The following is a 19,080-nucleotide window of genomic DNA, read 5'->3' on the forward strand; positions in this document are numbered from 1 at the left end:
TTTTAGTGGGCTGCTTCAATATCAGCCATATAGGCTTACAATACACGGCACCACGGTCATGTTAATACATAATAGTACCTGGGTGTACTTTGAGTACACGCTGATATTACTGCAAATAATGAAATTTGTAATAAAAATACTGATAATAGATCGCGATAGTTTTAAAATAATATTCCACGTAAGCGTAGTGAACGGTCGGTAGATCTGGGAACGAAATACAGAATATCGACATAGTGTCAAAGCAAACTGACCTGTCGAAACATCATGAATACCAAAACAACAATGACAACAATTTATGGTGAGTACTGAGTATATAGAGTAAATCACTGGTCATCAACACGCAGCCCGCGATTTGATTTGAGATTTCGGAAGACTGCTAAAATGCTCCCTATAAGCAAGGCATAGTATGGTATGGCATGGAACGACAATTTTCCATACTCCATACTTGCCTTACCCTCTCCATACCATACTTGCAATTTTCCATACCATACCAACATTGTTCCATACCATACTTGATACATATTCCATACTTTCAAATACTTCAATATCATAAGTGTAGTACCTTTTCTAGCACCTATATTATTGATATTTTGGATGTCATTTTTGCTTAAACTAGCCATGATGCGAATCTAATTCCTGATGATAGTTTTACAGAGTCTGTTTTGATGAGGTTCTTGTTGTATTGGTACTCCTTTAATAAAATATTACTTCTTTTGTGGTAACTATATGCCCGTCGCCCATGTTAGTGAGCACAGCATTGTATAGACGTGTTTCAAGTTTTAAAAACGTAGTTGCTAAACTATTTTGTCTCGATATGGCATTCTTGCGGCCGGCGGCCTTTACGAAATATGAAAAGTGACCCGCGACCCGTTTTGTGATGTCGACCCCTGGCGTGAATACAACGTTGTCACCGTAAGGTTAAAACGTAGCATAACCAGGGCATGGTATGGTATGGTATGGTATGGAAGTATGGTATGGTATGGATCGATATTTCGGTATGGAATATGGAATAATGCAAGTATGGTATGGAATGGAAGATTTTAATCAATGGTATGGAATGGAAGATTTTAATCTATGGTATGGAACGACATTTCCATACTTCCATACTTTGATGTTTTATACATTTTATCGTGATCTGTGCAAGCTTCATGAAGCGTACGTTGATCGCTGCTCACGGAATACGATCGCTTTTGTTATGTGTGAACGTGAACTATTGAACGCTGTGTAGTTATAAATACGCGCTTGTGCAACGGTTTTAGGAGCACTTGGAATGACATGATTTTGTGATATAATAATGACAACAGTAATGTTGATCTGATATTCTATTGAGTCTAGACACGACGTCTCCGAGCATAGTCTATCATGTGACGCAATAATTGGTAATGTAGGCAACTCCAACTATGCCTCATTACTTGAGTGACGACAGCTCACAAGCAATCATGATGCAACGTACTAATTGCTCAATGCGATTGATAATTACATTTCTTCTGAAACATTGTACGCTCCGCACATTTATACTATTTGCATTATTGGTCATATTTCAAACGCTCTCGCATTAGGATTATAAATTAGGGAGTGGGGTAGACATAGTTTGAAATTCTAGCCACGCTAACCCTGACCAATGCTGTACTAATAATCACGCAGATCGCTGCAGTATTGATCGCCTGTAACTGGGATATTTTATGGGTGCACCTATAGTATAAATTATTTTGCGAGTATTTACTTCAAACTTGCATGCGCATCACGCCAATGTACCGGAAATGCGGTGATATTCTTATGGAGCAGGGACGGGCAACTTCGCCAGTCGGTGCGCCGGATATAGAAAAATTGAGTACTTGGCAAAGCCGGATTGCTAAATGGATACATTATTCGCGCATATATACAAGGAATAAATGGTATTTAATGAATGTATTTTATCGACAGCAATGTCACTTCAAAGCCATTTCTCGCCGATAATGACAATACAATGTGGATTTGAAAACAGCATTGTCATACAGGCGCCGCCATGTCTGCTTCTCTCTGATCAACTAACTCACAGTGCAATCCTTAATTAAGATTTCAAAGCGTTTCATAAGTACGGTACCCAAAATTTACCAAGATATCAATTCATTTAGGGTTGAGTACATCATAACTGCCGATAACGCAAGTCTTCCCGCTTCGACGAAGTTACGCGTAAGCTCCACTCTCGCACGCTGCGCAGTGCGCACACCTATATAATTACATACGCGGTCACTAAAATTTGACGTTTAAGCAAGTGGTGGGGAATCTCGGCTGACTGGGGCAGCGGGCCACATTATTAAGTAAGATGGGAAACTGTCCGCGGCCAGACAAAATCTCGTCGCGGGCCGCATCCGGCCCGTGGGCAGTATGTTACCCGTCCCTTTTATGGACGGTCCTAGATAACAATCTGCTGACTATCTCATTTTGCTCGCGGAAGCTGTAGAGTAGACTTACACGGCACCTCACCACCGTGAACTAAACCTCACCAAAAGAGACTCTGTAAAACTATTACCAGGAATTAGATTCGCATCATGGCCAGTTTAAGCAATAATGACATCCGAAATATCAATAATATAGGTGCTAGAAAAGGAAATATACTTATGATATTTAAGTATTTGAAAGTATGGAATATGTATCAAGTATGGTATGGAACAATGTTGGTATGGTATGGAAAATTGCAAGTATGGTATGGAGAGAGTAAGGCAAGTATGGAGTATGGAAAATTCTCGTTCCATACCATACCATACCATGCCCTGAGCATAACAACCCGTTCGACGATTATTCTCGTGTGGTAGTAGGCCTATTTCTTATCGAATATTCTAACCTTGATTGTTTCAGTTGATGCATTTTGTGGCGTTCAAAAGTCAGCACGTACTTTAATATTGTGGCCTGAGTCGTCGCTAGGTATCGTGTACTGTACATTTCTATATCACTTCACTGAGATGTAGGGTTTGAATTATCAATTTGGCGTAACGTGACGTCATAAGGGTCACGTTCCCGTTCACACAGAACCTTTGAAAAAGGTTCGCGTTCACACGAACTTGAACCCTTCAGGGCTTCACCTTATCCCTACAAAGCACCCAACTACAAACGTTAAAAGAACGATGCCAGTGCAGATGCGACGCACATATTATGACTGATTATTGCTCTAACTATTCGAGAAACTGCACTAACTTGCTTACAAGCGGAGATAGTACAAGAAACAATTTTGCTTCAAGATAAGTTATTAATATTATATTCCAATTAATTATTTTGAATTTAAAATAGGCGGTTGACATAAAACTGATTCAATTAATGCAACGTTATTTGAGTGTCTAATAGGTAAATACTTAAACCCGTGATTGGAGCTTATTTATGTACAATTGCACATGTAAAATGTACATGATATCCGCGAAAGTCTCCAACTAGATAAATCTAATACCCCGAAATATCATTCTGTTGATGTATTTTGGTGTAAAACAGTCTTCATCGGGTAAAAATAACTAGTAGATTGAATTTCTGAACTTTATACTACGACTGAGCCGAATTTTTATCCAGCCCATACAGCGAAAATATGAGATTTTAGTCAAAATTGCCCCATGGGTGATCTCCAAAACAAGAGCCATTGTGAAAAACCAATGTCATATTCGAAATCAGTGCCCTTCAGAACCCCCAAGACCACTCTTACTTTCTCTGCCTAAAAATATGCGTTGATCAGTGCAATACATGCATATTTTTTTATTTACTCAGCATTCCATCGATGGCCGGATGAAATCGTCGGCGGGTTTTATGTTAGGCATATGCCTATGACAGAAATCAGTGTCCTCATATAATTTCGTTGAACAAATTCAAGTGCGTTTAAGTTTCGTTCTCGGGTTTCCTAGATTGTAGATGGTTACCGCTCAATTCACCGTGATACAATCGATAGGCATTGGAGTGTCAGCAGTCAGAAAGAGCAAGCTGCAACTTCTGTCTAAGCCCTACATAGTTGACCCTAGATGCGTGTAACTAGGGCCGGGCAAAATCGAGTACCTGGGTGATTCGATTCTGAATCACATATGACGCTTCGAGTAGAGTATTCGAGTATCACTCATTATGACGTCGCAGGATAATATATTATATGTGAAAGTTGAAATAAGTACCTTTTCAGCCACCACAAAGAACATAATACCTATTATCCGTCACATTAAAGATATTTAGGTATTTTTTTCGACCATACCGATTTCATTGCACTTCTTGTCAGTATTGTCGGATGATCATGACTTCGGAAATGTGTTACTTCCAGGAACGTTCGCAACTCTGTACTGTGTCTCGTATGCTGCGACACGGCCAATAAAGGTTTCAAGTATAGAATGTAAACATGGAACGGCAACGACCGATTGTGCAGCTTCGTTCCGCTTCGCTGAGGCTGGAGTGGAGAATTGTTTTGCGTAAGCGACTGTGGGATTTCTGGCAATCCAAAAGTTATCTTCCAGAGCGCAGAAATTACTGAATCTGGTCTTGATCGAAAGCTATTTGTCGCACTGATTTCAAAAATATGAATAAAAATATGGCCACGATCCAGTCTTTGACGAAAAATCACCCTCAAGATCTGAAATGTGCATTGTTCATAACAATCGGATAACCGCGACACAATGGCCATAACAATGACCCGTTGCGACTCTCCGATTGTTCGAACAATGCCGATATTTCAGACTTGGAGGACGAATTCTAGATGGATCAGTGCCTGATCATTAGGGTGGAGTGAAAAAGGGCTTCTTCAATCCTGACAAATGACCTAAAACTTCAATAAAAAGTGACTTCAGGGTATTACCCCCATTTTCCAGCCGGCAACCCCCCAATTTCTGCGCGTGGGGGGTAAAATGGCCCATCTCGGCAACCGCTGGTCGTAGAGTCATGATATATAGCTCTAAATCTGAGGAAGCGTCATGTCTCTATCTGTCTTAAGAAGAAAGTTTTCTCTATTGTGAACACAAAATGAGTTATAGCCAAAAAACAATATATACGCACATTTTTGTTGAAATTCAGCATTTATTCTGACGAATTGTGATCTGTCATCAGTTTTTTTTAATCTAAAAGTAACACACTGACAATACCGAATATTGGGCCCATAATACAAATATATTCACAACACAGTCCTTTTAAAATCGGTTCAAAACATCATAATGAAACACTCACATTTAACGACTTATTGAAAATGCATTTTTGTGGCAAATTTTTTCATCAGTTTACGAGACTTAATTTTTTGGCAATTGAGAGGCCATCTCATCTTTCAAATCCCGAAACTTGTGCTGATGCTTCTGTTACGAGCTTTACACGTCCTTCCACTGCTTGATTGTAGCACGGATGAAACAAAATCAGAGGCTTCTCGCGGCATTCTTCCAACTCTGCATCAGTTAAGTGCTCAATCGCTGGAGGAAGTTGTTGATAAGGTTCAATATCAACCAACTCGTGGTATGCCTTTGCTTCCAAGTTCAACTTTGTGACACAGAATAAACGAATAGGACCCCAGTTCAATTGGTTGGGACTGCTATGACTCTCAATGTCCATAAGTGAATTTTGTTCAGCGGCATGTTTTTGAATCGCCTGCACCTTGGTCACACCCAATTGGAAGAAAACTACGTGGAAGTGTATCTTGTTGGCCAGTTACTCAATTCAAAAAGCTCTTGCCACCACTTATATGGCCTTTCCAAAGCTCCCATCGGAAATTGTGAATGACTTGAGTAAGGACCAGTTATATGTTTATAAATGTGCTGGGCAATTATTCAGGGAAATGCTGATGATGATCTGGCTTATTTGGAGGTTGGACCAGTTGTGCATTCAAGATGGCTAACTTTAGAATGCAGTGCAGAGTTTTACAGTATTATGTGACAGTTGATGAACCGCCTTTGAACCTGGAGATTCTGGTTCGTTTTTGCCTTGAAGTAGATTTTTCGACTTGGTTTGAGATCAAGCGAAACAGACATATAACACATGGATCCAGAAACTTCTTCAACTTGATTCAACAGGTTTTGAATTTTTCTGACCGAAACGTTCGGAAAATTGCTTTGAATGTGGTGATAAGAAACGGTTATTTCGCACACCCCGAACATATTATGATTGCAATGCTGGTAGATGATAATGAAGACATACGAAATAAGGGTGTGACCAAGGTGCTTGCGTTTCGAAAACATGCCGCTGAACAAAATTCACTTATGGACATTGAGAGTCATAGCAGTCCCAACCAATTGAACTGGGGTCCTATTCGTTTATTCTGTGTCACAAAGTTGAACTTGGAAGCAAAGGCATACCACGAGTTGGTTGATATTGAACCTTATCAACAACTTCCTCCAGCGATTGAGCACTTAACTGATGCAGAGTTGGAAGAATGCCGCGAGAAGCCTCTGATTTTGTTTCATCCATGCTACAATCAAAAAGTGGAACGACATGTAAAGCTCGTAAAAGAAGCATCAGCACAAGTTTCGGGATTTGAAAGACGAGATGGCCTTTCAATTGCCAAAGAATTAAGTCTCGTAAACTGATGAAAAAATTTGCCACAAAAATGCATTTTCAATAAGTCGTTAAATGTGAGTGTTTCATTATGATGTTTTGAACCGATTTTAAAAGGACTGTGTTGTGAATATATTTGTTTTATGGGCCCAATATTCGGTATTGTCAGTGTGTTACTTTTAGATTCAATAAAACTGATGACAGATCACAATTCGTCAGAATAAATGCTGAATTTCAACAAAAATGTGCGTATATATTGTTTTTTGGCTATAACTCATTTTGTGTTCACAATAGAGAAAACTTTCTTCTCAAGACAGATAGAAACATGATGCTTCCGCAGATTTTGAGCTATATATCATGACTCTACGACCAGCGGTTGCCGAGACGGGCCATTTTACCCCCCCCCCCCCCCACGCGCAGAAATTGGGGGGTTGCCGGCTGGAAAATGGGGGTAATACCCTGAAGTCACTTTTTATTGAAGTTTTAGGTCATTTGTCAGGATTGAGGAAGCCCTTTTTTGATTTGAAAAAAAAAGTCATTTTCACTCCACCCTACTGATCATATGCTAATTAATATTCTCGGAATCGGTGCGACAGTGGCTTTCGATCAAGACCAGATTCAGTAAATTCTGCGCTCTGGAAGATGACTTTTGGATCGCCAGAAATCCTACAGTCGCTTACGCAAAACAATTCTCCACTCCAGCCTCAGCGAAGCGAAACGAAGCTGCAAAATCGGTCGTTGCCGTTCCATGTTTACGTTCTATATTTTTTCAAGGCTTCCTCAGTGGAAAATAGTATCAAAACTACAATTCGCGTTAGTAAATTAACTTCCAGTTGCGAGGAGCGTATAATTTCAGTACTCGAAACAATGGTCTTTTACTACTCGAGAGTCAAATCATTAAAATTAATACTCGATTGATTCAGATTCGAGTACTCGAATCCTTATGCCCAGCCCTACGCGTAACCCAAGGCGGATGTCATCCTTAACTGGTGATATCGCATTTTCTTTTCATCCTTATGCTCCTGACAAGCAAATATAATTTTAAGGTAGCCCTCAGCACCTCGTAATATATTTGGATAAATAAAGGCTGCTACAAACCTAAGAAGAGGGGCCTACAGCTACAGTGTATGTGCATTGTGCAGTGCATTGTGCATGTATATAACTACAACGTAACTAGTACATTACTGCACCAGTAGCCTGAGCCCGACTCAGCAATCAGTCAATCTTAATACCGCGAAAGAGAACATGTATTTTGTCATGGGGTATGATATTCACAGACCAGTAAAAGAGATACTGTCAAATACGCTGTCACATCTAAGCTTCCGAAAGCGACAAACGTTCGGCTTTTATTCCAGTTGGTTCCGCGTGGAGTAGCCAGCAAGATTCCACAACGCTCGGTCACGCTTGGTAAGTCATGAAAGTTCGCACCGGTTGACTAAAAAGGTTAAATAAAACTTTGACAGACAGGTCATCGAATTAAAAACGTCATATATGTAAATAGATGAATCCCGGAGACGGTCAGTGGTTTATACTGCGGCTGAAACTATTAGTAATTAGGTCTTCTGAGCATTCTGCGACTCGTTGCAGCATATTTCATTTTCTCGTATAGAGGTTATTTATCAAAGCACTCAAGTCATTGGTGGTACTCAAGTAGGCCTATAAGTACAGTTGATTCCATAAATTAATTCTCAATTAAAAATATAGGCTACCTCGCGGTATTTAAGACCTAACTAACAAATCTACTCGAAGTAAAAGTGGAGAACCAAAACTTGACAATTTCTAACTAACTAAATTGGTACTGCGCATCATAGATTTCTGTGAGTAAATGGCAGGTGATCGATTTCAAAATCTCGAGATCTTTGTGACCAATCCCGAAAGACCGGTTACCACCACAAATGCGATAAATTTTCGAAGATAGGCTACATTTCGTTCCCGTGATATATGCGTACGTCGTCACTTTGTCGTAGCAATTTCACCCATAAAAGGGAGCTAAATCTATCCGAGCGCTATTGTCTAATTGCCAGACTTTACGCTGTAAAAAGAAAGCGTTTTGCCTTTCCTGACTGTTGAAGTAGAAGCTGGGGTGGTGTTTAAAAAATAACCACTTGAGCACGTAGTGCAGGGGTGGCCAACCTGCGGCCGTAGAAGGAAATTTGTGCGGCCGTCGACACGTACTTCAATGAGTGTGTGTTGGCGGTCGTCGACATGCAAATTTAATTTACGAATTGACTCCCGAATTTCCGAGAGATTTTGATTAACCTGGTAATTTTCTTCGCGCAGTGTGCGATTCAATGCGACTTTTTTCCTCAATTTTAATTAAGTAGCACCCTTTGCAATCTGAACCCCACAGTACCTTTGCGAACAGCAGAGGAAAATGATGCACCCCATATATAGAAATACCAACTTGGAATCGTGTGCTACTCGGACACGAAAGAAATTTGTTTCTGGTACGTTTGGGCGATTCCAATATCTTTGCAACGCACAGACAATCCTGATGCGAGGTCAAAAATCAACAGCATACCACTTTTGACATGACTAATACCAATTGGTCCACCCAAGGATGCATCATCATTTACAACTTGCCCTAAATTTTCGAAACCACTCTCTCTATCAACTCTACCCTGTGGCGAGATAGCGCAGTGGTATAATCCGCGGCTGCAACACCAATGGGTGCGGGTTCGAGTCCGACCGAGGTCGACTTCCGAATTCCGATACCCAAGTGTTGGAGGTTTACCTAGGCTCCTCCTCGCCACCTCATCCGCGTCAGCGGTGTCTTACAAAAGCCTAGAGGTGGGCCGTGCTATAAGTCGGCAGTTATGGAAAATGTGAAGAATATCGGCCTGGTGTAAATGACCATAGCAGTCGACAAACACCATGAATACCCCAAAACAAACAAATCAACTCTACCGGTGAATCTAATCACATGGGCTGAGAAAGTAGGCCTACCTATTTATATTATGACCACTGGCACTGACCATTCCGTGACCACTTGTGATTTCGGTTCGTAGAGTAAGCCGTTATTGAAAAGTGAATTAGTCCAGACTTCACCGGATATGGACATCTTAACATGGATATTTGGCGCCCAGTTAGTTCATTACGGCTATTATGCCCGGAATGCGGCCGTAGGCTATATAAGTAAACGAAATGCGGTCGTGAATAGCAAAAAGGTCGGCCACCCCTGAGAGTGCGACCAAAGAAGATCAACTTGATTAAGCCAAGAAGTACGACCAGTCTTACCTGATGACAGAAAATAGGATGAATCACACTTAACTGGCCCGTGTATTGATTTGTACACTGAATGTGGCCCTTTGGCTAATATGGTTGGGCGCTGCTGAATAGAGGTCGACCGATATTGATTTTTGCAGGTCGATACCGATACCGATTATCGACACACTCACAAGGTCGATTACCGATATCATAGGCCGATATTAATATGGAAGGAGCAGAGAACCATTTCGCCAATAATGTTATATATTAGGCAAGATACATTTGTACATGCCACAGAAAGCTGAACAACAAACGAGAAAAATGAAATTGAAAAGAATTATAGCTTAATTGTGCACATTCATTTAAATTTGGAATAACCCCCAAATCAAAACGTGATACGGAATTGCAGATCAGTCCAGTAGAGGTAGATTGTAATGCCGGAAGCATAGTTTATCTGCATGATCATTGCTCACCCAGTTAAACTCGACCTGCAAGGGTAAATCTGTCATGTATGCCCTTTGCGTCGTCGATGTCTTGAGATTGAGAACACGGAGCATCGAAATTCCAACACTTTTGATTTTTTTTACATATAAAATATAGGACGCGATATCTGCCTCAATAGGCCGATATCGATTTGCGGGAAGGTTGCTAATATCGGCCTCGATAATCTGTCGACCTCTACTGCTGAAATAGGTACTACTAGTCAACTCGAATCCGAATCAATCGAATTTAGTGAAAAAACTGCGAATTTCCTTTGAATCAGTGACACAGTGCATGGTGATATACATGCCTCTTTCATGCCACTGAACCCTTCGGCTCCATTACCTCACCTTACACCAAGACCGTTATCGGGAGTTCAGCCAGAATAGAATTTGGAGAAGGTCAAGTTGTTAACAATGAAAGACAAGCAAACAGGCATCTACCATCATGCAACTATGAACTATGACTATAATGGCTAGGTCTTTAGAATACAAACAAATTTCTGTTGAATAGTCAGCTATCAAGTTTACCGCGGACCACGACCTGACAAATCGATCTCGCCATCCGACATACGCCACCTCTTCTTTTACTTTCGTTTCAGCGTGCATGCCTGCTTTTTACATCGCCTAGGCCTGGTGCATGTCTCATTTCGATGACTACTCCAAGTCGTTTCGACACCTTCCTATCGTTCATTGTATCGCAGTCTTGTGGTGTATTGAAATGATGGAAATTGTTGACATTAAATTTAATTGAATTTAAGCTCCGTTTGGCGTGATGATTATCTGGTCTGAATCCGAGTCCAGGACAGACCAATGGCTGTGTATCCATAGCGTTATACGTCTCGGCACACAGAGAAGTTGAAAAATCGCCGTGCACATCATGCAGTAGAGAAATATATCCATAATAGATTGATGTTAAATAGTGCATACTAGTAACGACTTCATTGTGAATAATCTCAAGCCATATCAGAAAAAAACAATAAATCGATAATACTACCATATTAATATACTCATTCCTTCTTTTTTTATTCTAAATAGACTCCAGAAAGAATAACAAGTGCGATAAATCACGTTGACCAATCGAAAATATACAGTTTGAAGCATACGGATCATGCAATTGCAGCTCTTGGATTACAACGATATGGAAAGTAAGGTGTGAAACATTGTTCCGCAGAATTTCTCCCTAAAGCACTGGTCCAGCCGCGAATGAGTTCAAGTTTATTAAAATCAATCTAACCTTTTTTGGCTGTGCACTGCTCATTCGAAACGCGCACGGTTCACATGCGAAGATCAGTTAAAGATAGATAGCAAGAGAGCGATCATGTATTCAAGCCATGCAAATTGTCGCTATCGCAAATCATGCGCTTTCGTTAGTACATTCCGTCAAAGAGGTTTCTTGCAGGAGTGAGATTTCGGCTGTTCTCGGTGATGCTACCTTGAAAAATAGATCAGGTCGTCCTTTTCCCGGGCGCTTATTTTTAATTTCGGCATCGTGAAGTCCAGTTTCACTTCGGAAGCGGTCGGGATGATTTCAGAGGCTCGTATATCGTCGCTTTCCATCGAACAGTACAGCTCTTGATTCACCTGGAGTGGATAGATTGGCATGATGGTGCGGTCAGTTGTGTTTTGAACGAAGAGAGACTGTAAGGTATTTTACTCCTGCGTGTAGCTCAAGTTAGAACTATACGCAGCCAGGTGATCCGTAACGCTGTACTACTACTTTTTCGCCGCACTCACGTAGGTTTTACCTACATGCACTATACTTACTCATGTAGTCGTGTTTCAGAACTTTTTCACTTATACTTTAACAGTGTTTTATGCAACGCAACTTTTACTTGTTTACGATTGGATATTGAAAAGTAAAAAGTAGTTTTGTGTAGCGTTTGCTTCGCTTTTATGAGTGAAACTGTCATATGAACCGCGTGAACTGGCTCGTTAGTAGGGCGAGTATTTTTTGACATGTTAAAAAAGGCAAACTTCTGTCAAAATTGTAGTGTTAGGTCAAAAAAGTGTCAAAATTGTCTACAAAGTCAAAATTATTTTGCACACTGCATTTCTTTGGTGGAGGCAGGACCGTAACAGCACTTAGTCATCCCCCTCCAAAAAAGTTGGTCTTGGGCCCCCATAGGGCGATAACCCCCCCCCAGACCCCCCCCTCTGGTTAGTCGTCTTTGCCGCGACTTATAACCAACATTTATTGTACTGTTTGGTGAGCCGCATTACTTCGCGTAAACGTGCGAAGCACGAAAATGTTCAACATTTCATGATTGATTCGGTCAATACGATCGGGAATTGCATATATGTTACTATCAATTTCTTTATCCTCCCTGCTGACGCAATCAGATTTCCTGGTACAGCTGAATGAGGTGTATTGGAAACTGTAGGGCCCGTAAATAATAATTAAACATATTCGGGCGGTATAATAGCGTCAATACATGATGTTGTTTCGTAACCTCCTGTCTGCTATATCAAAAGATATTGAAATCACCCAAACGTACTAAACTAAAAGACGCACACGATTTCTTCACTAGAAATTAAATTTTCCTTGCGGGTAGGCATTTGTCTTGTGGGGTTCAGATTGCCACGACACGAACATTCGACGCCAGCCATTTAGGCGCCTATGGACAATTAAACATAAAGGGCTATGTAATGTACGTGTATATATCGAAGTTTTCGGTCAGCATAAGGGCAGTCTTTTTCGGCGTAGGTTTTCTCGCCGCCGATTGTTCTGGCACACTTCTTGGGAGACGGACTTTCAGCATTCCCGTGGCCACTTACTGGCCACGGATAATTTCGTGGCCGGCCACAGATATTCCGTGGCCGGCCATGAAAATTGCTATTCTGTGGCCGGCCATGGTGATTTTCATGGCCGGCCATGAAATTTCAGTATGGCCGGCCATGAAATTTCCGTGGCCGGCCATGTCAAACTCATTCTCATGGCCGACCATGACTAAATTTTATGACCGGCCATAGCCAAATTTCATGGCCGGCTGCAATATATCAAGTTAGTATTGATGATAAGTTCTGTACGTGGCCCAATCGTGGTCAAATGCATGATCAATTATGTTCTATTATGGGCGTGCAGTAAATAGAACTAGGTGAGAGCGAGAGTTTAGCTCAGTTTATATGCATTTTCACCCGAAATACCGGACGAATAGCGATACAATGAAACGATACGAAGAAGATGAAACGATCTGGAATAGTCTCTCTATATCAATTAAACACACACAAAATGATGTAAAGAATGCATTAAAAAGGGGGATATCCGCTAAATGAAACAGGAAATAATGGTATAGAAAGCTAGAAGCGATGAAGACATTATCAAAACTGGTAACTGGTAATAAGTGTTGATTTGTATCTTTTTTTTTATAGAAATAGACCTAAATATTCGGCTGACACTCGTCACAGCTAATCGTATGCAACTGCATAGACTTGAAAAAAACAATGTATACCAGATATATGTCAGAAAATCCCTATAAGTTCCCCAAAAGCTGTGAAATTCACATGTCATTCTGTGGCCGGCCACAGAACAGCTCGGAGCTCGCTGTGGCCGGTGCTTCCCCCATTCTGATATTGATTTTCAACCGTAAGATGTGCAATGTGCATTGTGCAGTTGCAATCGATTGTAGAGTTAGTTTTATTTTGTAAATATGCAAACCTACGATTAAACAATGTGATGATGATGATGTCCTTCATTTTTCAACTATGTTTATCGTTTATGATGAGTCTGCGATGCGAATAAGTGATACATATATATCTGATCATGTAGTTTAAGGATGTAGGGCAGGGGCAGTTTAAAATCTTTCGTGGATTGCCCTGATGAGTTTATGAATAATACAATACTGTACTGGAAATTTGTCTTCATTCACTGCAGATTTTTTCGATTTACGCTTAAGAGTAGACTCGACTATATACCTCCTTGAATATAATCTATGTTTCATCGAGATAATGGATCGGTCAATATGCGGTCATTTTACCTGTTTTCTTGTTTTAAATACTAAATACCGTAATCAAAGTACCCGAAAGAAACAATTAGGGACTCAAAGAACCAAGAATATGTGGAAAATACTCTTTCAAGTTCCAGAAAAGCTGTGAAATCCACATAACATTCTGTGGCCGGCCACAGAGCAGCTCGCAGCTCGCTGTGGCCGGTGCTTCCCCCGATCTGATATGTCTTTCCAACTGTATAGAGGACATGTAGTTGCAAACAATTCCATAGGTTGTTATTCTTCGTATAGCTGAATAGCTGTGAATTGGATAATGCCAGGCTGATACAATCCTTCCTTTCTGTATCAGGTCTATGATGAGTCCGCGATTTACGGTTATATACGTGTTTGATTATCGTACTGCTATACAATACATACGACGTTCAAGATCCTCAACATCAATGGAGCTTGCACTCATTTGCACGATGAGAATTGTGTCGATGAATCTATGAATATTTCTATGCTGTAGCAGCACTTGAACTTGACACACTGCAGATGTGCTGTAGATGTATAATAAAGGCAACGATGCAACCTAACCTAACTGTAATATTGGTAAAATGTGGGGCTTTGTTCCCACAAATTTGATTTTGGTCACGTTTCCGATCCTATATAATTTTTATGTATATCCACCTAGGTGCCGTTCTTCCAGGTTGAAACAAATAATGTACGAATGAGATGCATGTCGCAGTCACTACCGATGCCGTGTAAGCCAGAGGATACTTGATTACTTGGGTGCAAGGATCGCTTTATATCGCAAGTCGTTAAATCGAGCTGCTAACCGATGTGGTGGGCATAGGACGTAAATGTGCCTGCTATATTATTAAATTACTGTTACAATAATAGATAACTCCAGATACTTTGCGACATTTGAATGCAGTGCAAATACTTATAGCCGTGTAAAGTGCATCTGATCTCTCGTGCCCCTGGGTGTTTTCTGTGAAAAGCATGTATTGGACATATTGCATTCATGCAACTACTTGTATATGAATTGTGAATGATTGTAATCATATCTTCAATTGCTTCAGATTTTGTGAAATTGGTAACGGAATAAACAAACTTTTTGTAGCAAAACATGCCGGTTTCTTTATGTAGAAAAGGAAAGGGGGCAGGGAGTCAGGTTATCGACGTTTGCGTCACTAATGGGCTTGGGCAATAGAGATGCGAAGAAACTGCAAGGCTATCGAGTCTGTACCACGGTTTTATCTTTCCACGCAATCCCGTTGCGTTGATCGCCTGGCGTGGAAGCTGTGCGGACACCAGTTTTAATGTAAAGACGTTTGTCTGACCGAGCAATAAGATGTACGCTCATACATTACTCTATCAAATATTTATCTAGATTCTAGGAAGTTCAAGGAACGTATGTTTCGGTGTTAGTTTACAACGCACCGCCTCAAAGTACTTTTCAATAGTCAGTGGGAATTGAATTCATTTCTACAGAAGGTAGGCCTAAACACGTGTAAAGCTGTGCAAATTTTGAACCCATCCCTAAACTACTCAATAAAGTGGTAATGTAACTTAGGTACGTGCGATAATAGTGGAAGTCGTCTATACAAACCTTGCCGCCAGCAAGTTCGTCGCAAATGAAGAAGATCTACTTGACTATTGTCAAATTGGATGCAAAGGGCCGATTTTGATCCAACTAGATATGCGAAAATCACGAACTGGCCATGAACTCGTGGCCGGCCACGATGAATTGTTATGGCCGGCCATGAAATTCACTGTGGCCGGCCACGAGACAACGCATTTTCATGGCCGGCCACGAGATATTCGTGGCCGGCCACAAAAAAATCTGTGGCCAGTAAGTGGCCACGGGAAAGCTGAGACCCCTACTGCTTCTTGGCCTGAAACTGTACATGTTTTGGTGCGTCGTGGCGCGGTAATGCCCATTTATATAAATCATGAGCATTTTTTTTTTTTTGGGGGGGGGGGGGGGGGTTGGGGGTTGGAGAATCCATTAACCAATAGATTTGGTAACATTAAATCGTGTATAGTGCGAAATTGTTTTTAAAGTTGCATAAATTTCCTTAATAAAACTCTATAATTCATGCTAATTTACGAAATAATTTAGGGGCTCTTCGAGCTCGCCCGTTCCCTATTGGGTGGTTTGGGGTACGGCAGTTACGGTCCTGCGGTTGAACTTATCATTTGACATTCCACACCTTGTAGTCTACTTTATCGGCCTACTGTTGTAGATGGTCCATTTTCTACTTATTGTGAATTATAAACCCTCAAACGAAACAAGTTGATGGCTTACGCCGATATCTCAAATCTGAATCTGAAGCTTGACCACGCGGTGGAAATTAGTTCTTATGGCACAGTGGTTCTCAACGTATATGGGTGGTACGCGAGTTAACAAAACTTAAATTTGGAGTGAGGTCTAAAAAGTGCAATGTGTGCAACATTGTCGATTGAAGCCACGGGTGTGGCACTGGCACTGCAGCAATCAATACACACTGATCTTCAATGCTGCCAGCAAACAAGTGCTGCTATTGAACGTTTTTTCTCTATTCTAGCCAAGCTACTTCGTAAGGACAGACAATTCCAACCAGAAATGTGGAAAAGTACTACAATTCTAACATTATATCCAACGATGCCTAATTTATATACTGGTGTTTTTTATTGAAACAAACCGTCGAAATATTGATTTTTTAGGTCAAAGTCTTCCTTTTATAGGTAAAACAAAATCGCCCTACCAATCATTATACACATAACGAACGATTGTATATAGGAGCCAAAGCCTGCGAGGACCGATACGCGATAGTTCAGTCCAGCGACGATATCTTGCGCACCACAGATGCGATTGCTCATGCCAACGATTATATCGTGCCCACCAGGCCTGTTGGAGTATAGATAACTAACCTCCGTAGGTTAGTTATCTCTAGTTGAAGATGCGACTGTTTAGTACAGCCGTTATATCTTGCGCACATGGCCTGTTGTAGATGCGATTGTTCAGGCCTGTTGTTGACTCGATAAATTAGCGAGGATTGTGCGCGCGTGCAATTGCAAACCAACTCAGCAGGAGATCGCGTGCTGTTGTGCAGCGCAGGCGAATCTCGCTAATTGGCAACATGCTTCTTGCTAATCGGCAGCGCCCAACGCTGATAATACGAATTACTGGGCAATGTGGCTGATGTGATGCGCGATTGACAACAAACAAGAAGAATGGTGTGATTTCAGTTTTATTTCGAGGTAGATTTTTTTTAAAGAATTGTTGTAGGCCTACCCATTCAAAATTCGCACCCCGATTTTAGGACAAAAAATAGCTAACATTTTGCGCATTATACATGGAGAATTACGTATTTGATTTCTATAACAAAACTCTAGTGTCTCGTATATGGTCCATTGGTCGTACTGTACCTTGCGACTGAAAAAGAAAGTCAATCTTCGCTCCTAAACCCGCTAAATATCATGCAAACTCACTAAGAAAAAAACTAAGCCTTCCGGTATGGACATTGGACAAAGATGGGACAATGAAGATCATACATCCTTTGATCGAAGCTGAAAGATTAGTGTATAGCACCGCGTGCTTTCACTACAGAAATGAACTACATTCATGCATGCATTGTATAGTATACGCGCCATTATTGCCAAACGATGATAATTCTAAGGAATGCATGACAGCAGATGGTGCAAGCTTATCCACCATGTTTCAGGGAGGATACGGCATTTTCACATATGAATTATGTAGAAGGCGACATTTGGATTTGGATTTTAAGAAGAATGCGGAAGGATTGCGTGACAGCAGAGGGTGGGGAATTACCATCCATATTCTGAAATTGATAGGAATTTTTTCACATATGGTGTCCAACCTGAACCATCATATGTGGAAGGCAACTCCTCCATTTGGATTTCCAAAGTGGCAGAATAAAACACTTACTCGTAAAACGTAAAGAGCAGGGTGGACTTTGAAAATAGCCGATTCGCCAGGCGCAATGTTCTTCCTGCTGAATAATTTCCGCCCGCTCTTGAACAGAGCAACTTCGAAACGCTTCGAGTTCTCAACGTTACTATACACGACAACGCTTCCGTCCTCGCTCTCCATACCTTCATCTGTGCAAAGAAGCGGATTGAAAGCTTGAGATCGGTGTAAAATTGTACAGTGTACACATAATAGCAAGCCCAGAAGACAGCAGGACCCCAAGGAGTTGACAGCAAGTTACACACACGCAATTTCGAACTAAATGCCGACTGCATGCTGTCCCGCTATATAAGCTAAGAAGCACGATGTGGTCGGTATACTGTCAACGACAACAGGATGATATAGTTCGACGTTTTAGGGTTCCGGACCGGTGACCTCACCAAAACCAAAATCAACCCAGAAGATAATTACGACAATAGTATATGTTACTCAAAACAAATAATTGGAATCTAAATTAAATGAGAAATTTGCTGCTGTCTTGTAGTCCCAATAGTAAAATTCGAGCTGGTGGCTTCAAACTTCAATAGAACCTCGCACGACAGGTGTAATATAAAAAAGACGACAGTAAATGTATTAAATACTATAGTTCCGGGGCCTACGATATTCATCGCAGGCCCCGATAGTTCTTTTTGTTTGTTTTGAGTTGCATACGTTCGTCGAAATGACATTCCTGCAAGGCTATTAAAAGTTTTCAGTGGCACTTATCACCTGTTAAAGTCTTGCGTGTCACGGACGCAAACAAATTAATGAAAATTCATGAAAACGGCAATCAGATGAATCTACTACTGTACTTAGGGACTTAGGGTTGCATTTAAAACAAATGGCTGTTTAAAACACTTAGTTTTAAACAAAGGCCTTTTAAAAAATTGTTTTTTTAATTGTTTAATTGCGCCATAATTGTGTAAATACTTTCCCAAAAAACATGTTGTATGAGCCTGCGGACGATTACCACCCGGTATAGCCGACGTATACGATATGGGATGGTTGGAAACCTCAAAATAGTCGGTTCAACAGCTATAGT

At 40.9% G+C, this 19,080-nt stretch overlaps 1 protein-coding gene across 2 annotated transcripts in view; it reads right to left on the minus strand.

Moving 5' to 3' along the window:
- Nucleotides 1-7,697: 7,697 nt before the first annotated feature.
- LOC145452856 (uncharacterized) overlaps nucleotides 7,698-19,080 on the minus strand; it is a 40,701-nt gene continuing 29,318 nt past the window's right edge. Inside the window, exons 20-23 of one of the 2 annotated variants that reach the window (XR_013919562.1) lie at nucleotides 18,018-18,190; nucleotides 11,590-11,738; nucleotides 9,363-10,163; nucleotides 8,448-9,075 (exon numbers count right to left, since the gene is read on the minus strand). Coding sequence is in view for 1 of the 2 variants with exons in the window: in XM_080330990.1 (XP_080187116.1) it covers nucleotides 7,867-7,903; nucleotides 11,590-11,738; nucleotides 18,018-18,190 (359 nt within the window). In the remaining variant the exon portion in view is untranslated. Of the gene's footprint in view, nucleotides 7,904-8,447; nucleotides 9,076-9,362; nucleotides 10,164-11,589; nucleotides 11,739-18,017; nucleotides 18,191-19,080 lie in introns of those variants that run through there. The other variant, XM_080330990.1, reaches the window with a different exon arrangement.

Source organism: Botryllus schlosseri, chromosome 12, assembly GCF_051294905.1.
Source record: "Botryllus schlosseri isolate E-star chromosome 12, Bs_hap1, whole genome shotgun sequence".
Classification (NCBI taxonomy): Eukaryota; Metazoa; Chordata; class Ascidiacea; order Stolidobranchia; family Styelidae; genus Botryllus; species Botryllus schlosseri.